The 23054-nt window shown below is 44.7% G+C and overlaps 2 protein-coding genes across 3 annotated transcripts in view; one reads left to right on the top strand and one right to left on the bottom strand.

Annotated features, from left to right (window-relative positions):
- Positions 1-876: 876 nt before the first annotated feature.
- On the top strand, positions 877-3998 carry dtx3lb.2 (deltex E3 ubiquitin ligase 3L b, tandem duplicate 2). The gene is made up of 8 exons (XM_084019763.1): positions 877-919; positions 1255-1302; positions 1425-1475; positions 1688-1877; positions 1995-2158; positions 2245-3426; positions 3524-3741; positions 3851-3998. The coding sequence occupies exons 2-8, from the start codon at positions 1267-1269 to the stop codon at positions 3918-3920; spliced, it is 1911 nt and encodes a 636-aa protein (XP_083875889.1). The 5' UTR covers positions 877-919; positions 1255-1266; the 3' UTR covers positions 3921-3998.
- A 353-nt stretch (positions 3999-4351) lies between these two features.
- LOC311020012 (low-density lipoprotein receptor-related protein 1-like) overlaps positions 4352-23054 on the bottom strand; it is an 84728-nt gene continuing 66025 nt past the window's right edge. Inside the window, exons 42-90 of one of the 2 annotated variants that reach the window (XM_084019738.1) lie at positions 22623-22812; positions 22303-22507; positions 21922-22114; positions 20014-20139; positions 19680-19808; positions 19468-19587; positions 19247-19360; positions 19000-19149; positions 18661-18783; positions 18445-18561; positions 18156-18284; positions 17906-18028; positions 17651-17791; positions 17061-17248; positions 16800-16983; positions 16631-16716; positions 16423-16542; positions 16040-16227; positions 15615-15820; positions 15342-15530; positions 15123-15271; positions 14911-15004; positions 14686-14802; positions 14471-14590; positions 13737-13859; positions 13024-13149; positions 12827-12943; positions 12027-12133; positions 11815-11947; positions 11588-11710; positions 11367-11489; positions 11053-11193; positions 10820-10957; positions 10574-10693; positions 10226-10491; positions 9936-10117; positions 9738-9844; positions 9493-9612; positions 9076-9252; positions 8816-8956; positions 8549-8722; positions 8242-8403; positions 7950-8133; positions 7753-7860; positions 7569-7642; positions 7308-7401; positions 7113-7151; positions 6197-6341; positions 4352-6096 (exon numbers count right to left, since the gene is read on the bottom strand). In XM_084019738.1, the coding sequence (XP_083875864.1) occupies positions 5956-6096; positions 6197-6341; positions 7113-7151; positions 7308-7401; positions 7569-7642; positions 7753-7860; positions 7950-8133; positions 8242-8403; positions 8549-8722; positions 8816-8956; positions 9076-9252; positions 9493-9612; positions 9738-9844; positions 9936-10117; positions 10226-10491; positions 10574-10693; positions 10820-10957; positions 11053-11193; positions 11367-11489; positions 11588-11710; positions 11815-11947; positions 12027-12133; positions 12827-12943; positions 13024-13149; positions 13737-13859; positions 14471-14590; positions 14686-14802; positions 14911-15004; positions 15123-15271; positions 15342-15530; positions 15615-15820; positions 16040-16227; positions 16423-16542; positions 16631-16716; positions 16800-16983; positions 17061-17248; positions 17651-17791; positions 17906-18028; positions 18156-18284; positions 18445-18561; positions 18661-18783; positions 19000-19149; positions 19247-19360; positions 19468-19587; positions 19680-19808; positions 20014-20139; positions 21922-22114; positions 22303-22507; positions 22623-22812 (6866 nt within the window). In that variant the 3' untranslated portion in view covers positions 4352-5955. The remainder of the gene's footprint in view (positions 6097-6196; positions 6342-7112; positions 7152-7307; positions 7402-7568; positions 7643-7752; positions 7861-7949; positions 8134-8241; positions 8404-8548; positions 8723-8815; positions 8957-9075; positions 9253-9492; positions 9613-9737; positions 9845-9935; positions 10118-10225; positions 10492-10573; positions 10694-10819; positions 10958-11052; positions 11194-11366; positions 11490-11587; positions 11711-11814; positions 11948-12026; positions 12134-12826; positions 12944-13023; positions 13150-13736; positions 13860-14470; positions 14591-14685; positions 14803-14910; positions 15005-15122; positions 15272-15341; positions 15531-15614; positions 15821-16039; positions 16228-16422; positions 16543-16630; positions 16717-16799; positions 16984-17060; positions 17249-17650; positions 17792-17905; positions 18029-18155; positions 18285-18444; positions 18562-18660; positions 18784-18999; positions 19150-19246; positions 19361-19467; positions 19588-19679; positions 19809-20013; positions 20140-21921; positions 22115-22302; positions 22508-22622; positions 22813-23054) is intronic. The other variant, XM_084019739.1, reaches the window with a different exon arrangement.

Genomic DNA, 23054 nt, shown 5'->3' with positions numbered 1-23054 from the left:
TTTGGACCAGATCCATTGCTGTTTCTTTGAAGATGGTATAACAAATAAACAGATTTTGCACATCTCACTATTTGCTTTTGTGGAACTGTTTTTGGGGGGTTAGACGGATACAGCTCTATTCATGATTTTATTCTACATTGTATTACTTGTATTTGTTTTAATCTATAAATAGTTTTTTGGGGGAATTTCTGCTTAATAATGAACCATTTGACCGCTAAACAACAATAAATCGTTTTGATTTGGTTCGACTGATTTATCAGTTAAAAGTGATATTTTTTAATTACACTTTAGTTATTCAGACTAGACAAGAGATGGTGAATTCTGCTCAGTGGTAATGATTATAATAATACATTTTGTTTGTAATGCACTTTTCATTGTTAAGAACGATCTCAAAGTGCTACAGAGTAAAAAAAAAAAAAAAAAAAAAAAAAGTTATTTCTGATAATTATTATGTTATTACTTTATAACTTGTATGTTTTGCACTAACTAGAGACACTACTTCTGTTGGAGAGTCTACATGGACTACTTTAACTTTTCTGTTTATCTAAATTGTCAGGATATTGTCTGTGTGTATTTAGTCTTGTCCTGTTTAATCTGTAATATAAGGTAAGATTCTGTTTTTGTCCCAGTGTCAGTCTGTTTTGAGGACTCTAGGAATAATAGCTGCTGCAATGTAATAATGGGGATCTTAACACAGTTGAGATTATCCCATAAATAAGACACTAATGGCTGCACGTATTAAAAGGAAAAAGTCGATAAGTCCGCAGCTGCATTTCTATACTGTCGGTGGGGAACAGCCATAGTTTATTTTTCTCTCTGGCTCTGTTTGGAGCCGTCCGTGACGTCACGTCCCGCGGAGGTACACTTTCACTTTCATTTCTCGGGAAGACGCAGCGTTTACAGCTCAGAGCCTGTGAAGGTGAGTCGACTCGTATTCGTCACAAAGTCGCATTTTACGTTCAGTATGTACGTTCAAAAAACTAGACATGAAGTTCGTGTTACTAACGTCGTGTTAAATGTGTCGTTAGTGAGAGACATGGCCCGTTAAAGTTAGCGTTAGCGTGTCGGAACCGAAAGTGGAGTCGAGTGACAGCAATGCATTTTTACATTATATTGAACTATGTTGACCGTTTAAAAATGTAATACAATTTAAAAAAACAAAACAAAAGAAACATGTGTTAATGGTTGAACTGACGGCATAAAGTACAACAAACTGCCGTCGTCTACGTCACGATGATTTGCTGTGTGTTAAAGGAAGAAGACAAGATGTCAGACAGCAAGGACACGGAGGAACCCATGGATGTGAGTCAGCGTGTAAACTGTTAAAGGAGCTGTGGGATTATATGTGAACATTTACAGATACTGTGATTCACATTGTGTGCGTTTAAAAGTATTAATTGTCTTTTTATATACATATCATGTAGTATATGGACGGCAGTCAGGTCGAGCAGCCTCCAACATCTCATGATAAGCAGGTAGGTGTTTGTGTGTCATCATCACGTGTCACATTCAGAACATGCAAAAACAAAATATGACAGAAAAGTTACTGTGTTTTTCTACACTGAATCTGTGCCAGTGATGTCATTTACTTTCACTTTCAATTCTCTAGAGAAAGTTATGTTGAAGCGAGTTCTCTTTCTTTACAGTTACATTAACAGTGACATGTTCTCTGGTGACTTAATAACAGAACCAAGAGGAAGTTGGAGTCAGTCTCTCATTCCAGTGGTCCGAGACTGTTCCACTGGAGAGATGTAAGATAGAACTGCAGAAAATTCTTCAGTCTTGGGCCAACAACAACAAAGAATTCAATGCAGAATTCACCGTCATAGATGTCCCTAAAGATGGGAGTGCCGTGATAAGTCTGAAACCTGCTCCAGGTGCAGTATGACCATTCAAATTACATCACATGTATATTACCAAGATTTTACATCCACCTCAATGCAATGCTTTTTCCCCTCTTTTTTATTTCACGTTGTGTTTGTCTTCCTTTTTAGCCTTGATTGAGCTTCAGAAACTAAATGGACAACCACTGAAGGGGAAAGGTGGAAAAAAAGTCACAATCACGTCTATTAGTTTGACACCGCTCCACCTAATGACACAAATACCGGAAGCAGCTTCAATGAACACTCCTCTGCCGTCCGTATCTGAGCCTCAATCTGTATGTATTGTGCAGAAAATCAGTCGGCGTGAATCAGATAGAAAATGAATGCTGTTTATTAAATGAATACATTGTATTTCATGCAGGAAGTGCATCTGGGGGAGGAGAGTAGTGCAGCGTCTACACCAGGAGAGGAAACACCAGGAGAGGAAACACCAGGAGAGGAAACACACTCTTGTCCTGTCCCGGTGGGCCATTTCTGGTATGTGAACCACATCTACAAGGAGGAAATCAAACGTATAGAGAAGGAGAATGGAGTTAAACTCATGGCAGAAGTCAATGTGGTATTTCAAGGAGACCAGAACGATCCAAACCCAGTTAAAGCTCTCTCTGAGTTCACAAACCTCGTCCAGAAGTGCCTAGGTGAATCAGATGGCACCGTCATTCCTCTCAAGAATATAGATCCAGAAGAGTGGAAAGTCGCGCTGGGATTCGCACAGAGAAACGAGAACAAGCTTTTGCTTACCGTATCCTCTGACGAAATGACCGTATGTGGGCCGAGACAAAGTCAAGACGCCATCAGAAAATCCTTAGCCGCATCAACAGATAGCAGCGCTTCTGCTGGAGAGCCTTCGCGTGCGTCTGAAGACACATTGCTGAACATTGGCGTGAGCATCAACGACCCTCTCGTCAATGCTGGACTAACCATGGAGGAGAGCTACTGGAAGCTGATGACTACTTCCTTTGGTGAGCAGGTAGCTAAGATCAAAACTAAGTTTGGTGTGGACTTTGAAAAAGCAGGTATCAGTCAAGGCGAAATCAAAGTCCAAGCTCACTACAGACGCTCTGGAGGAAACGCGTCGATGGAGAGCCACGCTCTCAGAGCTCTTCTTCACCTGTACCAGCAGATTGCCACATCGCCCATGAGCTTCACCCAACACCTTGGTGGCACTGGGTTCACCGGCTTGCTGTCGGAGGAGGGAGCCTCCGGTGGATCGGTGTTGAATGGACAATCAGCACACAACACTGAAGCAGGAGGGGGAGCAAAGGCACCAGATGATAAAGACGAAGACTGTCCTATATGCATGGAGAAATGTATCGACAAGCAACAGCTTAAGTGTAAACATGAGTTTTGTAAAGATTGCCTGGCAAAGTCGGTGGACAGCATGGGACCCATGTGTCCTGTTTGCAAAGATGTCTTTGGCATGATCAAAGGAAACCAGCCAGCTGGCACAATGACGGTTTCACGTTTGTCAACATCACTCCCTGGATTCCCCGGCTTTGGCACTATAACCATCAACTATAATATGTCCGGTGGAATACAGACGGTAAATTCCTTCATTTAAATATTTTGAGTTTTGTTACTTATAGGTTCATTTTAGCATGGTTGTCAGTTATTTCTGTATTTCACTTTCCTTTTCACAGGAAAAGCATTCAAATCCCGGAGAGCACTTTTATGGTATTCATAGAACAGCATATCTACCAGACAATGAAGAGGGCAGAGAAGTGCTGCGGCTGTTAAGGAAGGCATTCGACCAGAAGCTCATTTTCACTATCGGGATGTCCAGAACGTCTGGGATGGACAACCAAGTGACCTGGAACGACATTCACCACAAAACGAGCACTTCAGGAGGAGCGGCATGGTACAGTCCACACATCTTTCTGTTCTCTTAAATGTGTATTCTCTTCTACGTCATGTCTGCTGAAGTGTTACAAAGTTATTCATTAACATGTGTACATGATGTATTTCAGTTTTGGGTATCCTGACCCTGATTACCTGAGCAGAGTCAAGGAGGAGCTGAAGGCTAAAGGCATTGAGTGATGGTTTCGATGCAAATTGGACGAAGGGAGTTGTTTTCACAAACAAAAAAAAAAAAAAGTCTATGTAACCGTTCTTGAATGCACATACTGGTGTGTTGTAAGCAGTTTCTATTCTTCTCTTGTAATTTTTAATACATGAGTAAATGTCGCTTTGAGGTGCACTTACATTTACAGCTTAAGAGTTTAAGATTTATCACTAATCTACACATCTTCTAACTTTCTTTGATGAAGTATATCCTCATTTATGTTCCTCAACTTAATGGAACAAGAATGATATTTGCCCACATAAATTGAAATTGTCAATAGTGCACAAAGTCTGATTTAATGTTGGCCTAATAAATGATTCAACCAACCCACTCCTTGTAGTATTCTTCACTGTATCAGCACGGGGGGGACACGACAAAGAACACTGCGGTTTTTCTGTACAATGTTTTTAAAATTTTATTTATAACAATATCTGTTATTTAGTTTGTAAAGTACTCCAGCAAAAACTAAACATTATTCTTTTCCAGAAGAAAGTCTGAGCCTCCATGCATCGTGTACTATAAAAGCTGTCATTTTTCATTAGAAAAAAAAACAAAAACAAGGACTAATCAAAAAACAATTCTGAAAATGCACGTATGATTTTGCAAAACTGCTCTTTAGATAAAATGATTGTACTTCTCTCTCAATTAAAGACAACATATACAACAGCATAAAATAACAATTGCTGACAGGTAAGCAAAATAAAAACTTGTTATTGTCGTTACATTAAAGATTGGTGTTACTTTTCACATGCATTAAGATATGGCTGACACATTTCTGACAGAAAGCAGCATTTTGAGACAGGCTGAGCGTAAGTGAGTGTCAGGGCAACCAGAATGGTAGCATTAGCAGCAGCAGGGCACAGAGGAGAGATTAGAAAGAACTGCTAAAGACCAAATGATAATGCACTTTAGACCGAGTCATACAAAACTGAACGTACAGACTTTGATCCTCTAAAAGGTAGAAAGATAAATCTACTCACAAAGCCAGATGGATGTGATCTGGTCTTTACAAAAAAAATGGACTGGAGAAATAAAAAAAAATCAAACAAAGATCCATCAATCATTTTTTCCTCCTTCGATTTGACCATAATTACAGCCTCCCTTTCCCAGTGAAGGAAGACCCTTGTAACATCTTTACATCTGTAGTCTTCAGCCACCACTCGACTGGAATGTTTAACCCATAACCAACTTCCTCACTCCAACTCCATAATCGCACACCAAAAAAACACCTCTCATCCTCTCACTTCAGCAACACGTGAGCTCCAACTGTCATACAATGTGATAAAAACAAACATACCTGTTTTACATCTTACGGTATAAAGCCTACAGTATACTCCATACCGTAAAATATTAATTCTGTGCAAGGAAGACAACACAATCATTTCATGAACACTGTTCTCTGAGAAGAAATTATGTGGAAATACTGTAGTTGCCATCTGGTATTGACATTTTACATGTGCTATACACAAACGGGGCTATCACCAATCTGCCCTCACACAACCCTGCTGGGAAACTCCAGCAAGACGACATATGTACCGATTTAGAAAACTTTGAGTTTTTGCCTTTCCCGCTCAAAGTCAACACAAACAACAAACAGTTGGCACTGGTGAAATGGAACAATGTTTTTTTCTTTTCTATACAATTCATACAAAAATAAAAAATTAAAATTGCTCCAATGATAGCATCATTTCTTCTGATTTTCTTGTTTCCATTTCATTTTTGCACAGAGGTAGTGGCTATTTAGGTAAAGGGTAAGGGACAAAGTGTAAATTAAAAATCTCTCATAGAAAATGTATTTCATTTTTGACCAGAGGAATCTCAAAAGAACAAAATATAATACTGCAATCACATACAAAAGTAGTCCTTCATTTTTGTACATTTTATACAGTGTTCACACTTTTTTATCAATTTTCTCTCATACTTTTTTATCGATTTTTTTGTTCCGTTTTTTCTTTAAAAGGCAAGAAGAGGGGTGTGTTTGGAATATGGTGATCCAAGCGAATGGACAGTCTATGTCAGGGGGTCCACAAGGGGCTCCTCATCTCCACGTGATAGCAACTCCTTCTTCTCATCCGTACTGGCCAGAGAGTTGCGGCTGTTGTGTGCTCCCATGTACAGAGTGGCGTATACCGGATTTGTGAAGTTGGTGGGCTGGAAAGGGACATCCATTAGATTGAATACATATATGTACAGAGGCTGTAACATTGTGAATAGATATATGTATATATATATATGCCTTATATTTGTCTACCTTGTCTGGGTCCAGCGTGAAGTCTGCATCTAGCAACTCCCCGGCATCGTCATCCGGCTCACCCTCGTAGATCTTGTAGGCCGGGTTTCCGATCTCCACATTCATGGCCCCGTTGGTCATCCGTTGGTGCTGGAAACCCTTGGCCCTACACAAAATATTATTAAGGGTACAGTCATACCTTCATGTCTTATGTAAGTCTTATTATAAGAGCCTAAACAGTGCAAGCCGGGACACAGCCACATCATGGAGGGAGGTAAGAGGCATCGCATGACTCTCACCACCATCCAGGCTGAGGGAACTAATCCACAGCACAGGCCAACACAAACCCAGCATTCATGTAGTCCATGACAGATCCAGACACAGAGGACCCAGATACAGGACTGCTAATATACAGATCTTTAAAGACCACAATACATGCACAATAAGCCCTCCAAAACATCCTATGAATGTCTGCATCGTCTATGGTATCTACCTCTAAGTAAATGCTGGATTTTTCACATTGCATTTTCCAATCCGAGCTTGGAAGAATGCTGTCACACTGTCCGTCTCTCACCATGAGAGACACTACCACAGTACAAACCACAGCACAGAACACTAAGTACGATATGGCACAATATGATGGACAACAGCATGACAGATCTACAGCAGCGGATAGTGCATAGACAGATCTATTTTCAATAGATCTGCCCCGGAGCCACTCTGGAGAGGGCAATTAAAGAGGAGAGATACTGTGGGAGCAGGATGAGCTGTAGCTCCCATGAACATCTGAGAGAATGGTGCAACATTCACCACAGGACCAAACACTGCACAGCAACCAAGACCAGGATGGGAAAGGGAGGGACAGAAAAAGAGAGAGCATCAGGATGCAGAACTGAATGAGGGGATGGAAGAAACGTGTAACCCTGGCAACCGTTACCGCAAGCGCCTGGAGCCGGTTTTGCCGGGCCGGCTAGACCTGAGGAGCAGAGGAAATGCTATTACAGAGAGGAGAGGAAAGGTGAAGATGGAGGGAAGGAAACAAGGGAAGAGGAGGAAAGAAGGAGGGGAAAGGGGGAATACAAAGGAAAACGATCTCAACTGTCTCTTTGCTTTAAATGGGCGGTTTACTCACCCTCTCATCCTCCTTCTGTACCAGAACAACGCTCCTGCAGCCAGAAGAACCAGCAGCAGCAGCAGCAACACAGGGATCACTATGGATGCTGTGCCTACACACACACACCCACACACACACACCCACACACACACACACACACACACACACACACACACACACACACACACACACACACACACACACACACACACACACACAGAATTATATCCCATTCAATTAACTTCCATTATTGATGTCATAGGGGAAGTGTTGACTTACGTCCACCTGAACCTGAACCACTGCCACTGGGGGCTACAGACTCACAGCGATGCCCCGCCCAGCCAGCTGAACATCTACAGACACACACACACACACACACACACGCGCAAGAGATATGCAATGAAACATTGGAGATATTCAGACTCGAGTGATAACAGTTGTGGATGAAAACACTGCTCCTCACCTGCACTCTGGAAGGCGGGTGACAGAGTTAATAGAGCACTGACCGTTTGCACAGTACTCATTAGTATCACATGTGTAACAGCTGGGCTGGACTCTTCCATTTGTGCAGCTGTAGTCAAACAAACAGATTGTGAGTAGCAACTTTGCATGTTCAAGTTTGTGCGTGTCTGTTTGTGATGAGAATATTATCTGTCTTACCGGCAGGTAAAGTCTCCTGTTGACGTTAAACTGTTGCTGGGGATACAATCGCCGTCCCGACAATAGTGACACTTGTCAATCTCACACGTGCTGCCGGTGTACTGAGGCAGACAGCGGCACAGTTTGGAGCCATTTTCACTCTGTAGACATGTACCTTTGTTCAGGCAGTAGCCTTCACAGCTTCCTGCACACACACACACGCACACACAAATGTCAGCGCCCTGCTTGCCAACCACGTCATAGTCTATTAGAGAGACTCTGAAAACAAGAGCTAGATCGTGGGAAAACTCACTGTACTGGCACTGGTCACCCAAGAAGTTCGGGGGGCAGTGGCAGGTTGGCTGGTTTCCAGCGCTGACTGTACAGTTGCCTCCGTTTTTGCAGTACTCCTTACAGGTGTGTAGGTTACAGTTTGGCCCTGTAAAGCCTACCAGGCATCGACAAGTAGGAGAACCTGTGGAAGGGAAGGTAATATGAAGGGATAAATAGATGGAAGGCTGGAATAGATGTAGATATATATATATATATATATATATATATAGCATTGCATTTAACTACTATAATCTTATATGCCAAAACCAGCTTGCAACGTGTCTTACCTGTAGGGGAAGGTGTGCATATGCCTCCATTCTTGCAGTAATCCCTGCACTGGTCAATCTGACATCGATCCCCTCCATAATTAGGCTGGCAGCGACACTTGGGCTGCTTGTGGGCATTCAGGAAACAGCTGCCACCATTGAAACACTGGACCAAGCAGGGACCACTGGGAGGAGCTGCAGATGACGATGATGTTTGTCAGTCATGCCCAATGCGTTCCAATGCTGGTGTATGTGTTCTGTATGTATGGGCTGTGTGTGTTTACTCACAGATAGGAGACAGTGTGGGAGTGGGCAGCTCCACACATGTGCCATTGTCCAGCGTGCGTCCATTGGGACAGATGCAGACTGGTCCACTGGGGCTCAGCAGACACAGCCACTCACATTTCTTCCTGTCGCAGGGATTAGTCACTGACGAAGACGGAGAGAGAACCAGTATTAAAAAAACACAGAACGAAATATCACCTCGTCGCTGTCTTTGTGTCAGTGAGCATCGATGCTGTTGAGGGTTGTGTCTGGTGTCTGCTCACTCTCAGGTTGCTTGTAGCGGTGGTACAAAGCGATATCTGTGGCGTGGTTCATTCCAGTTGTCAGGTTCTCAATGGGGCCTTTGCCAAACTTATTCACTCGGAAGACGTAGTTGTTCATGTAGGTGACGCCATAGACGTAGTCCTCAAAGACGTCGATGCTGAAGGGGTGATGGAGCTCTGTTTAGGAATAGACAAGATATATTATGGGAAATTCAAAGGCAGCATTTGTGTTAAAAGTTATGTGCAACCTCTCTTTACTATTAAAGACGGATCGCTGGGATGGATTACAACATGTATGGATTACAACATGTATGGATTACAACACGTATGGATTACAACATGTATGGATGACAACATGTATTGATGACAACATGTATGGATGACAACATGTATTGATGACAACATGTGCCACTCAACTGTTCTTAATGCTGTTTACAGCCACCACCACGTCGCTGCCATTCAGCCTCACACTGCAGATCAAGGAGAGTTTAGCATCGGCCCAGAACAGACGCTCATTGAAGAAGTCCACCGCTAGACCTGTATGGAGAGAGAGAGAGAGCGGCATTAGGCCAGGTTTAATGTAAAGTAAGTAACTTTACATATTATAGTGTGTTTCTAAATTGCCTGAACCTTGTAAGGAGAAGTATTTAAGCATTGTTTACCAGTTGGCCACTGGATGTTTTCCTCTATCAGTGTCTCTCTCATGGTACCGTCCATAGCAGCTGTTTCAATCTTGGGATGGTTGCCCCAGTCTGCCCAGTACATTTTCCTAGTGAAGGAAACGTAAAAGCTCCATTTATTATTTTTATTCTTATGATTTTGTCACTGCTATATCACCCAGTCTCCCAAGACCCGCTCACCCTCTCTGTGGGTCGACCACGATGGCATAAGGCTCGTCGATCATGCCAGAGATGAGGGTTTTGCGGTGGCGTCCTCCACTTAGTTGGGCCACCTCAATGACGTCTCTCCCAGAATCGGTCCAGTACAAGTTCCCTGCCACCCAATCCACAGCAATGCCACGGGGCATCTTCAGATCGGGAATCTGAACACAGAGACAGGGAAACAGCACTAAGACTCGGACACACTGCTGGTCTCTTTGTGTTAAATCACATGCATGCAGAAGTACAAGCACATATATACGGACACTTACCTCCACGTTTGTGATCCTTGAGTCACTTTGGCGTCGGTTGCGGTTGCTATTGGGGGAGGACGAGGAAGAAGGCAAATCATAGGAAGAGATCCGTCCCGTGTGCCAGTTTGTCCAGTAAATGCGGTTGGCCTTGACATGCAGGTCCATGGCATCGATGCGCACGTTGGCATCGCCCTGGAAGACCTGCTCATAGCGCCAGTTTGGCATGGAAGGGTCCAGGCTGCGTATCTCACTGTCGTCAGCGATGTAGAGCACTTGTCTCGGAGCTGGGGATGCACAGGAGATGATGTCAGGCCAGTAGAAGGATAAACAGATCAGCGTAGTGGAGCAGAGATGTGACAAACTCACCATCAGCCTTGCAGGTGTCGTTGATTCTGGTGAAGTACTTGTGGCAGCTACACTTGTGGGAACCTTTAGTGTTGTTGCAGATGTGGGAACACACTCCAAACTGCGTGCACTCATTCTTATCTGTGAAACACGCCGAGGTGACACGCTAGGCATTACACATAGTTTTAAGTCTTCCAAGAGCAGATTTGAACCACAGCACAAAATGACACGTGCACAACGGAGTCAGGAGCAGAGAGAGATCTCTACCTTCACATCTGTTGCGTCCATTGGACCGGAAGCCGGGTTTGCAGGAGCAGAAAGAGTCGGTGGCGTTCACCACACAATGAGCTTCGTCTCCATCTCCGCACACCGTCCTGTTACTGCGGCAGTCATTCAGCACCGTGTCTGCAAGCACAGCGACAGGTTGCACGCATTCACACCGACGGCCTTAGCAGAATTTACACCGTCATTAAGGACATCTGCGTTGTGACAGAACACACCTTTCTTATTGCAGTTCATTTCATCAGAACCATAATCCTCGCAGTCATTGAAGTAGTTGCAGCGCAGGACGGAGCTGATGCAACGGCCATTAGAGCACTGGAACTCATCTTTTTGACAAACTGGTGTGGGGGGAGGCGATGCTGGAGGAGAACAGGAGTCACAGAGAGATCATTACCCTCATTATTCATTACCAGGCTATGGTTAAGAGTCGTACCGTATTGCGATTGAAATGAAATGTGTTCTTGAATAACAGTGAGTTGGCAAGACTCTTAAATGATCAAATCGACTGACAAATAAAAGTAAACAAACTCACGGCAGTTGAACTCATCGCTGTGGTCCGCGCAGTTGCTGACATTATCACAGCGTTTGGATAACGGGAGACACACACGATCGTTACGACAGCGGAATTGCCTTGTGGGTGGGCACTGGAATTTGACTGAGGGACAGAAGGAGAGGCACGTTGAGAAAGAGAGAACAAGGTATCGGAGTGATCTTAAGGAATACTGACGACTGTCAAAAGACTGTGACTCTCACCACACTCTTCTGGATTCTCATCCGAGTTGTCTCCACAGTCGTCCTCGCCGTCACACTTCCAGCCCAGGGGCTTACAGAGAGTGTTGTTGCACTGGAACTCATCTAGGGGGCAGTGTCTACCCACTGAAACGCATCAGCGAGAGAAGAGGAATCAATGACACAAATAACACCTGCTGCTGCTGCTGGTGTCTCATCCGCATCCAGGAGATAATAAGTGCTCTTCTTACCACCACTGTCACATTTCTCCTCATCGCTGCCATCCAGGCAGTCAAGGTCAGCGTCGCAGCGCCAGCGGATGGCGATGCAATGGCCGTTTTTGCACTGGAACTGATCACTGTCACACTTCACATCACAGCCATTCTGGACCAAAGAATTTGCTTCATTAATGTCTCAAGTATGTCCCATTTTCAAGTCAAAAAGGAAAATAGTTGAGTGATACCTCATCTGAACCGTCGGCACAGTCGTGGTCTCCGTCGCACTTCCAGCGCCCGGCAATGCAGCGGCCATTTGTGCAGGAAAACTCGCTCTCTGAACACTGACGAGGCACTAACAACGGAGAGAGGACAGTTTAGAAGGGTGAGAGAGGAGCAGGAGCAGAGAGTGGAGGCGAGGAGCGACGAGAGGTGTAGGGGAAGGGAAAAGAGAAGAGAAAAAGGTGGGAATAGAGCATCTTGCTAAAAGAGCGCAGGGCGCTCTCTTGAGAACCAGACACACATGAATAAAAATAATCCCGTGATATGAATTATCACAGGATTGAATCATGGGGCACAGAGGTGGGGATGGTGCAACATTCTCTACGGTATGTGGTGGAGGAGTAAAGGAGCTAGTGGGGTTGAGAAGGAAGGAAAAGACTCAAAGAAAGAAGGATCGGGGAGCAGAGGCTGTGAATGGTCGAGCTGAAACTGTGAAAACACCTACCTCTGGCTCACATCAACAGGCAAGTGTGAAATGCAAAATAGACATGAGATGATGTGAGATGTGCAGATGGTCACAGAACTAATTAACACGAAAAAAAAAAAAAAAAAGAGGTCGAAAGTCTCAACCATGCATGTAATTGAGTAAATATAATGGACAAACACAGTGAAAGGTGATCTATTGCTTACCACTATAACCCGTTGCATCTGAACAGTCTGCTAACATTGGAGCTCGTAGTTTATTAGAAACCATTGCTCTCATACTGACAATGAACTGTGGCTGTGTGAGCGAGCAGTTAGGTAAGAATAACAGAGGGGAACCTACCACACTTGTCTTCATCAGAGTTGTCCCCGCAGTCGTTGTCATAGTCGCATTGCCAGCGGCCCGGCACGCAGCGGTTGTTCTTGCAGCGGAACTGGTATGGCTCACATGTCCGCTCATCTGAGCACCAAACAGGCACGATAAGTACAAGCGCGACCCCGTTACCCACTTCCTTTCTCCATCTACCACCCCGTCCTTACCGCACTCTTCCTTGGGTTCATCGGAAGCGTCTCCACAGTCATCCTCTCCGTCACACTTCCAGCGTGCTGGGATGCAGCGCCCCGAGTCCTTACAGCGGAACTCATCCACGCCACATGTCATTTGAGCTGCAATAGAGAGGATTTAATGGATTAGACGCACTGACGCTAGACATGGTAATACAGGCTTAGTCACTCAGTTTTCTGGAACAGAATTAACAGATAACAAATAGATAATGATGTTATTATTAAGCTTCAATAATGACCAACTGAATAATGAATAATCTGTTGTGGCTGTATAATTCTCAAGGGTGCTTTCACCCCTCATCTTTATGACTCTGTTAAAGCAAACTCAGGTCTGTTTGCCTGGTTTGTACCGCTAGTTTGGGTGAAAGCTGTCAATTGAACCCCGGTACAGACCAAACAACCAAACTGTGACCCCTTGAAAAGGTGAGTACCCGTCTGGACTCTGGTGCGAGTGAAACCAAAGAAACAAGCCAAGGGATTTTATGATAGCAACAGATATCTGATTTTCCTAAGTGTCCCTTTTTAAACTAGTAAAATTTCTATGTCAATGTCTTCATCTATTACTGACAACCAAATCCTCCCATCCTTACAATCAGTCAGGTCCCTTTAGAGAACCACATTCATGCTGTAGAGGAGACTTATTTCTAAAGCAGAGGTGGTGTTTTGTACAGCAACGAGCTGTGTCTTACTGCAGTTGGCGGGCTCATCAGATCCATCCACACAGTCATTGTCCCGGTCACAGACCCACACCCGTGGGATACAACGCTTGGTGATGGCACACTGGAACTGGTTGGGGGCACACGTAACCTCAGCTGCACAAGAAACAGACAAGATACTCAACAAAATACACAAAAACGGCCACCTGATCACACATTTTACAAATTAAAATTACTATGTTGCTTAAGTCCTTTTAGTGGCCCCTAACGTCTCAACTATCATAACATGGCATATTTGTTATTGTTCTTGCAGTTTTGCAGAAAAAAGTCAGATTTGACATCAGGATGGCGCTGCAGAACAGTTCACGTGATCTCATGAACATGCCCAGCAAATGTCATGGCATTAAAATGATACAGTATTATTGGGCCTCAGGGTGTAGCTAAAGGGCAAAATGGACAGACATCCTCTTGGTAGCGCTACAGCCCTCAGCAGTGTCCAATCTGCTCATTAGATTTTGAGGCTCAGTATGTGTAAATGTATATGTATGTGGCTTACATAGGTACGTACATAAGTCACAGTTGAGGAAAGGTCAAAGGGGTCACTATGAACAGCAGGGTTCAGTTGTGGAGATATCTTGCTCTGGACCAACATGGTCAGATAACTGAACAGACGGACATACTGTGCCAAGATCCCCATCCTTAGGCACTGCCAGTAGCAGAGCAAAAACTGAAAAAAGAAGAAAGAGGGGAACTAGAAGGGCACTCACGACAGTCTTTCTCGTCCTCTCCCTCTCCACAGTTGTCCTGTCCATTGCAACGGAAGATGCCAGGGATGCAGCGACTCGGGTGGGTACATTTAAACTGACTTGGCAGGCACACGTGGATGTCTGGAAACAGACAACAAATGAAAGAGGATATGGGTCATCATGAGTACACCTAAGTAGAATACTGAAATTATGTTAGTATGAGTCGGCGCACGTACCGCAATTGGCCTCATCAGAGTTGTCTTGGCAGTCATTGTCCCCATCACAGATGTAGGCCGGGTTGGTGCAGATGCCTGTACCACACTGGAACTGACCTGGTCTGCACTTGAACTCAGCTAGGTGACAAAAACGCAGCATATTATTAACTAGGACAAATGAAACAAAACACTGCAACAGCGAGATATTACCATGAATATGTGAGTGAGGCTAGAAACATTACTCACGGCAGGCTGCCGGCTCATCGGAGCGGTCCCCACAGTCATCCTCAGTGTCACACTTCCACCAAAACGGAATGCACTTGTCGTTTTTACAAACAAACTGAAGGGACAGAAGAGAAGACATTTTTGTTAGTTTTTTTTTTTAAATTTAAAATTAATTAAACTTAGTTTAATCACTATTAAAATAGTGACTAAACAATAGCCTCAAGCTAGCTCACCTGACTTGCAGTGCAGTTAGATAAGCACTGTTTGCCATCAGCTGCGAGGTAAAAGTTAGTGGGGCAGGCACACTTGTAGCCCCCTCCAGGTGAGAGCAGACACAGGTTACTGCAGCCTCCGTTGTCGAGTTGGCATGGGTGGTCCGCCACTTAGGAACGAGGAAATGATCAGACAGGGTCCACGACATGGATGAAGGTTTACATGTGGTTGTGAATTACCTTCAGGCTGGCGGTACGGGTGGTAAATGTGGACGTCCATCGGTCTGTGTAAGGTGCTGATCAGCACGGTCTTGTTGATTCCCAGTGTTTTATGAGCTCTGTTGATGGATTTGGTCTCCCAGTCTGTCCAGTAGATGTATTCCTCAAACAGAGTCATAGCGAAGATGTGTGGGATATCCTGAACAAGAACTACAGGCACAAAGATCAATCAGTTAGTAACGACGCCTGGAAAAGAGCACAAAGACACTCTCACTGAGTTTACGTCTGTGTTACCTGTGTGTCTGTTGGTTCCATCCAGGCTGGCAAAAGCGATGTAGTCCTCTCGTGCATCGGCCCAGTAGATGCGATCGTTGATAAAATCTAGCGTGAGGCCGTTGGGCCAGGTGATCTTATCCTCCACAATGGCACTCCTGTTGGAGCCATCCATCCCGATCCGTCCTATGTGAGGGGTGTCACCCCAGTCTGACCAGTATAAGTACCTGTCAGGGTTGTGATGCAAGGGGGAGGTTTATTGGTCGTACCAAATCAGGATTTAACATCCAGACGTTTCAGATGTTTGATAACTAGGTCTTTCAATACATTTCAAAATCATAAAAAGTACTGTATACTGTTTCCTGGATGTATATGACAACTGAGTGAGTAATTTAACTCAGCAGTGCATGAAATTAACCCAATGTCAAAGTTGTGTAGACTCTTACCCATAGCGTACGTCCACAGCCACGGCACGAGGCTCCCTCAGGCCGCTGTTAACCAGAACAGTCCGGTACGCTCCGTTCAGCTTCGACACCTCGATGGTGTCCCGGCCCTTATCACACCAGTACAGGTTTCCTCCCACCCAGTCAACTGCCAGACCGTCAGGGTTGCTGAGGGAAGTGCGATGGAGGACCTAAAAAAACGAGCGAGCGGTATAAACCTGAATGAAGACTCTGAATCACAATGATGAATTTAATCATTTTCCCTGGGTCTTCTCAACACGTACATGCATAGAAATGAAGATAAATTATATTTAAGATTAATCATTTTAATTACAGATTTTATCTCAAGACCAAAGGAGGTTTCAATGTCCGCTATCCACACCGACCTGAACATCGCTGCCGTTGATGTGCATGCGTCGGATCATGCTGCCCTGGGTGGTCACATCCGTCCAATAAATCATCTGCTGCCGATAGTCGAAGTCCAGAGCCACAGCATTGTTCAAGCCCTGTCAAAGCACAGCAGCTAGCGATAAATCCCTGTTTGCAGGTTTTCTAAGCGCTTCCAAAGGGACATACTGTATCTGCAAGTCTCACCTGTTTGAGCAGTGTGTAGTTGGAGCCATCTAAATTGAGCTTCCTCAGATAGTAGCGGTTGGCAAAGATCAGGAAGGGTTCTTCATCTGCAGGGAGGGGACACATCATATGTGAGTGGATTTCCTTTAAACACTTCCTGGATGTTTATTAATCTTCACATGTTTCTTACCAGACGTGGATTTGCATATATGGGGGTTTTCAGGGCTAAGCTGGAAACCTTCCACACACAGACAGTGGAAGCTGCCGTGTGTGTTGATGCAGCGCTGAGTGCAGGGATAGGTGGTGGTGCACTCATCTATGTCAACGCACGTCTTCCCATCGTCTTTCAGGCGGAAGCCAGGGTGGCATCTACACTGTGAGGGGGCAAAGTACAGCGCGGGTAAAGAAACGGTGCATGCGGTCCCACAGGGATTTCAGGGGGTTCATTTACCTTGAAGCCTATTTTGAGGTCTTCGCAGAGTTGGGAGCAGCCGCTGAGTTTGCTGTTCAGGCACTCGTTAATGAAACAGTTCAACTCGTCGGAGCCGTCGCCACAGTCGTCCTTATGGTCACAAAGCAGCGTCTCGTTGACACAGTTTCCGTTATTGCAGGCGTACGCAGTGTCGTTGCATTTCTTCTCTGTCGAAGAAAGAAAGAACGGAAGAGTAAATGTCAGTCCTGAATACGATTACCGATCTGATGCCATTCTTTCATGAATAAGGCAACATTGCTTTCTTAACTTTGTAACAGAATGGAACATCTCAATACTCGGATTAACATTTATTGAATGGTTATTCATTATTAAAATATTAAAATCATGCACCAGCAACTTGGGAAAAATATTTGCAGGCATTAAAATTCAAGTATAAAGGATATGTACTGGAGACATATTCACTTCATATATACAGGATATGCCTTCTCCATGTTTGCTGTTAATAATAATGCTGTTTATCCACATCTACATCACATTGATGTCAATTAATGTACTGATAGAATTACATAGCTAAATACATTTTTTTAATTTAAAGTGGGTGAACTGACCTGAGCCAGTGCAGTGTGGGTTCTTGGGGGCTTCGTCTGAGTGGTCATGGCAGTCAAAGTCCCCGTCGCACTCCCATGAGCTCTCAATGAGGCAGCGTCCGTTGGCACAGCGGAACTCGTTGGGTCCACATGTTGGATATTCTGCAGCGAGGAAAAACGCCACTCGGGTGAAGGAGAGTTGAACTCATTGCTGAGAGCGACGAGAGAGCTTTTCAAATGGCCCCGTCAGGAACAAGAGGTCATGGTTCCACTCACCACACTCCAGGGACTCGTCTGAGCCGTCGCTGCAGTCGTTGTCATGGTCACACACAAAGTGCTTGGGGATACACTGTCGGTTCTGGCACATGAACTCGCCGCTGCTGCACGTGTTGTTGAACACTTACACATAGAAATATTTGGTGAGTATATATCAGAGTACTCCAACAGGTGCAGAACAGTCTTTCTTTGTCTCTCAGGGTTACTATGTTACTTATTCTGGTTAAATCCAGCCCCAGCATGCTCTCACCACAGCCAGCTTTGACGCTCTCGTCCGCCCCGTCAGGACAGTCTTTGTCTCCGTCACACTTCCAACGCTGGGGGATACACATATGTGATCCTGGACACTGGAACGCCTCGGGACTGCAGGTTTTGGTCTCTGTGATGCAAAGAGGTTACTGGAGATGATGAATTACCTTTTGGGAATGTTTCAGAGGCTGTAAAGTATTGCCTCAAGTGATCACAAAATCCTACATTCTTCACATACATGCTCATGTTCTCGTGTTTGTATTCATTATAGGTTTCTGCCCAACACTCACTGCACTTGCTGTCCTCATCGCTGCTGTCACCACAGTCGTCGGCTCCGTCGCACACCCAGCGGTTGGGAATGCAGCGGTGGTTCCCACACTCAAACTGAGAGGCTGAGCAGAATTTATCTAGAGGTCCAGAAAGAATGCATGAAACGCACAATACAAGCGGCAAAACAAAGCAAGGGTCTGTTGCAATTCGGTTTGTTTGGGCTTTTCCTATCTTACCACAGTGAGCCTCGTCTGCACCGTTCTCACAGTCGTTCTCCTTATCACAAGTCCAGCTCATAGGGATGCAGCGTCCGCTCGGACAGGCAAAGAAGGGCGTCGGACACTTTGTTTTCCCGCTCCCTTGTAGAGCGACAGAAAAGCAGCAAATCAATGACGAAGACATGAACTAGTTAAACCAGCACAAACAGAGAAATAGAAAGCTGAATTTACATTGCGATTTCTTTTTTTCAAGGAGAATTTCCTCCCAAACCACAACTTAATGGATAAATAATAGACGCTGATTTTTGTTCCATTTGGAAATATGTGGACTGTATGTAAAATTTGTGTGTAAAATACCAGGGCAATTTCTTTCATCTGAGAAGTCTCCACAGTCATTAGCTCCGTCACACAACCATGAAGGGGCATAGCAGAGTGTGGTGAACTCGCACTTTTGAAATGTCACTCCTTTCACTCCCAGATGGAAGTAACTGGAACAGTCTGTAGCAGCTTAAAAAAAGAGAAGAGAGCAGCACATTATACCATAGCTGGGGAGCTATACACTACATTTGAGTTATTCTGAATGTATGGGATCTTTTTAACTTACTGCAGGTCATCTCGTCACTGGCATCCTCACAGTCCACTTTCTGGTTACACTTGCTGGAGTTGGAGATGCAGCCTCCGTCTCTGCACTGGAACTGATCGGCCGTGCACAGTGTGCCTGACGAGCACAAACACGAGAGACGCCGTTTTGGTAGAATATAATTAGAATTTGACGTATGACTGCAGTCATGAGGAACTTGTTAAATTCGGAAGAACTCGACTCACTGTTACAGAAGACTTCGTCAGAATTGTCTCCACAGTCGTCCTGCCCGTTGCACCAGGAGCCGTGGCCCACACAGCGGCTGTTCACACAGCGCCTGTAACCCTTCTTGCACACGCGGTTGGCTGAGACGGACCAGACAGAGACAATGCACACTCAAAACTACAGAGGTCAACCATGACAATATGGTTTAGATTGACAGAAAGGTTCCACTCACCACAGTAGGACTGTTTCTCATCAGACTTGTCCTTGCAGTGGGCCATGCCATCACAAGTCAGGGTGTAGTTAACACAATCTCCATTTCCACACTCAAACTCATCAAGGTTGTTACATGTAGTATTGAGGGCTGTGAGACAAAGACAGAAACATGCACTTAGGAAGAGTTGCATCCCCCCAAAGACGTGCAACATAGAAAATCTTCAGTGCTCATTCAAATTTTTTTTAAATTTAAATTGTGTGCAGAAAGTCACTTTTTTCATTGTATGGTGTCACCTCTCTTGCATCTTTTTAAGCCAAACATTGTTTAATTGGGATTCCCTTTCTTCTATTACCTATGCAGGTGTTGTCTTCCAAAAGCTTCCTGTCGCCACGGCAACTGCAGTTGACCCCTCCCTCAGAGGTCAGCAAACACAGGTCCTGACACCCTCCATTGTTAACACGGCACTGAGAGAACTCACCTATGCAGAGATAAGGAAAGTTGGGGAAGGTTAGTCACACAAACCGAGACAGATTCTCTCACTCACACACACACACACACACACACACACACACACACACACACACACACACACACACACACACACACACACACACACACACACACACACACACACACACACACACACACACACACACACACACACACACACGAGTGGGTTAGCTAAGAATTTTGAGATCCACCCTTCTCACAAGCAAGCAAACACACCCCCTCCCACACCAGCAGACAGATACGCTTGCATGACTGCGGCAATGGCTCTGCCTCCACTGAATGCATAATTCAATGTGACTGAATCTAAATGGGATTTGCAGCTATTACCACAGGCTCTCGGCTTGTATGGTTGCTGTGGGTATTGGAGCGAGAGAGAGTTGAATGAGGCAACTTGAGGGAGAAGACGGCTGATGACATGTCAGAGGGAAAAAAAGGGGATGCATTTATTTAAAAGGTAACTACAGATAACAGGAGATGAGGAACACGATGAGTTGGCTGCAGACATATGGAATAAAGTAAAAAAACATGAACAACAGGGGGTTCCCATTCTATAAAATGTAAGCAATTTATCAGCTCCATTGTTACTCCTAGAATACTTCTGTTGCATCATCAACATTTGTGCATGCATATCGTGTTTGCATGTGTTTAACAACAACTCTTAAAGCCCACATAAAAACCTTTCAGTTACTTTGTTTAATTTATAACGGCCTTACTGCCCTGGTGCTGTCAACATCTGTGCTGTAATGAGATGATCTAACCTCAAGTTCTACCTCAGAAAAGGTCACTCAACTTATCATGAAGGTAATTTTGGTTTGGTTGGTTTGGTTGCATATTATGCCAGGGCTCCTCAACCTTTTATGGTTGAAGGCCCACTTTTGATTGTTAGAAAATATCCAAGGACCACTTTCTTGAATGAGTAAATAACAGAACATGACAAAGGAGAAAAACCTGGGCTGTAAATGTGTTGAGCCACTTTCAGGTTTAACGACCAAAATAATGATTCTGCTTACCCTCCACCATCACTGTCTCTTATGAATCCAAAGTGTTAAGGGTCATATTTCCTCATCGCACATTTGGAGCTGTTACTGGTAAAACGTTGCCATCCACATCACATTTTCCATTCAAACACTGATCCATCTTGTGTCACTGTCGCGCTGGGCATGGTGATATTCAAACCTAACTGACCATTGAGTTGATGTTTTTTTTTGTGTGTGAATTCTGGAGCTCATTAGAAATACCAATAACTAGCTTTGTAAATGTATTTACAGTTAGCTGTACCTTCAGGGCCCACTAGATGGTGGTTTGAGGCCCACCAGTGAATTCGAAAACCTCAATAATGCAATATGAGGTTACATCAATGATTTAGCAATGCCTCTCAAACCATCTTTTACTTTACAAGGTATTTCATTTGCTGGATTAGCCCAAAAAAAGCATTTTCGTATATATTTGTATTAAACAGTTGATCAACTGATTTGTCCAGAAAATGTACAAAATCACCATAAACATTTATACTAAGGATTTTATCTGTATCACCCAGTCTTCTAGGTAATGTACTTCCAAAAACACTGTCACTAGAGAACAGACACACACACACACACACACACACACACACACACACACACACACACACACACACACACACACACACACACACACACACACACACACACACACACACACACACACACACACACACACACACACACACACACACACACACAGCTGGATCCCTCACTGTGTAAACACTCACAGCTATTGGTGTCGTTGGCCACAGCGACGATACCCATTGGCTGCTGCGGTATGTCGGCACGCAGCACCTTCATGTCTCCTCCTGTGTATTTGTCAGCCCGAAGCACCGCCCTCCTCACCCAGTCGGTCCAGAAGATGTAGTCACCGTACACGGCCAGGCCGAACGGATGGACCGGCTCATTCTTCAACACCACCTGCAGGAACAAGCACATCCACAGTCATGACCTCATACATTCAGGAAATTCCAGCCTTGCACCAAACTTGAAGAGATAAACACACTGTTGTTAGGCAACTTTATAACACAATCATACTGTGTGGTACAACTCTTTCCTTTATGCAGCACTGTATGTGAACTGTGTGTCTGCTTGTGTAAGTCACTCACATAGCGACGAGTGCCGTCATACTCGCAGCGCTCTATCTTGTCTAGTGTGGCGTCAGAGAAATAAAGCTTTTCAGCACGGTGGTCTATGGCCAGGCCGTTAGGGGTTCTGATGTCATTGCCAATGATCACAAGTACGTTGGAACCAGCCAGTGTGGCACGCATGATACTGGGAGACTGCTCATTCCAGTTAGTCCAAAACATGAGGCTGCAGGAGAGAATACAAATCAGTAATGTGCATGTGATTTCTTTTTTTTAGACCTGATTTAGGAATAGTTTTGAATGAAAGGGGATGTGATGTAAACTAATGCGTTGGGTCTAACCTCTGACACTCGTCAAGGACAAAGGCTCTGGGGTGGTCATCTCCCGACATGCTGACCACGGTGTGCCTGTCGACGGCACCCCAGCGGCTCTGATCCACAGTGTGGCGGGTGATGGTTGAGGTGGTGTAGCTGGTCCAGTACAGCATATCCCAGCCCCTGTGGTACGCCAAGCCCTCCACCGAGCCGACGTCTGGAAAAGAGTGAAGGAATAGAGAGAGGACGGGGAGATAAATACAGAGAACAATGGGAAAGGGAAAAGAAAAGTAACCACAGAGAGGGAGAAAAGAGGGTTAAGGGAAAAGAAGCGCGTCAATCCCAGTTCTGTGTTAAAGGGCCAAATGTGGACTGTTTGGCAGCAGCTCGGTGTTGGCAGACTGCTGTGGGCAGTAGAGTCGGGACTATGGACATGACAGCTTGGTATTAATGACCAAG

Source organism: Eutrigla gurnardus (genome assembly GCF_963514095.1).
Source record: "Eutrigla gurnardus genome assembly, chromosome: 2".
Classification (NCBI taxonomy): domain Eukaryota; kingdom Metazoa; phylum Chordata; class Actinopteri; order Perciformes; family Triglidae; genus Eutrigla; species Eutrigla gurnardus.
The sequence above is the reverse complement of the archived record's forward strand: the minus strand, read 5'-3'. Positions and strand labels throughout refer to the sequence as shown.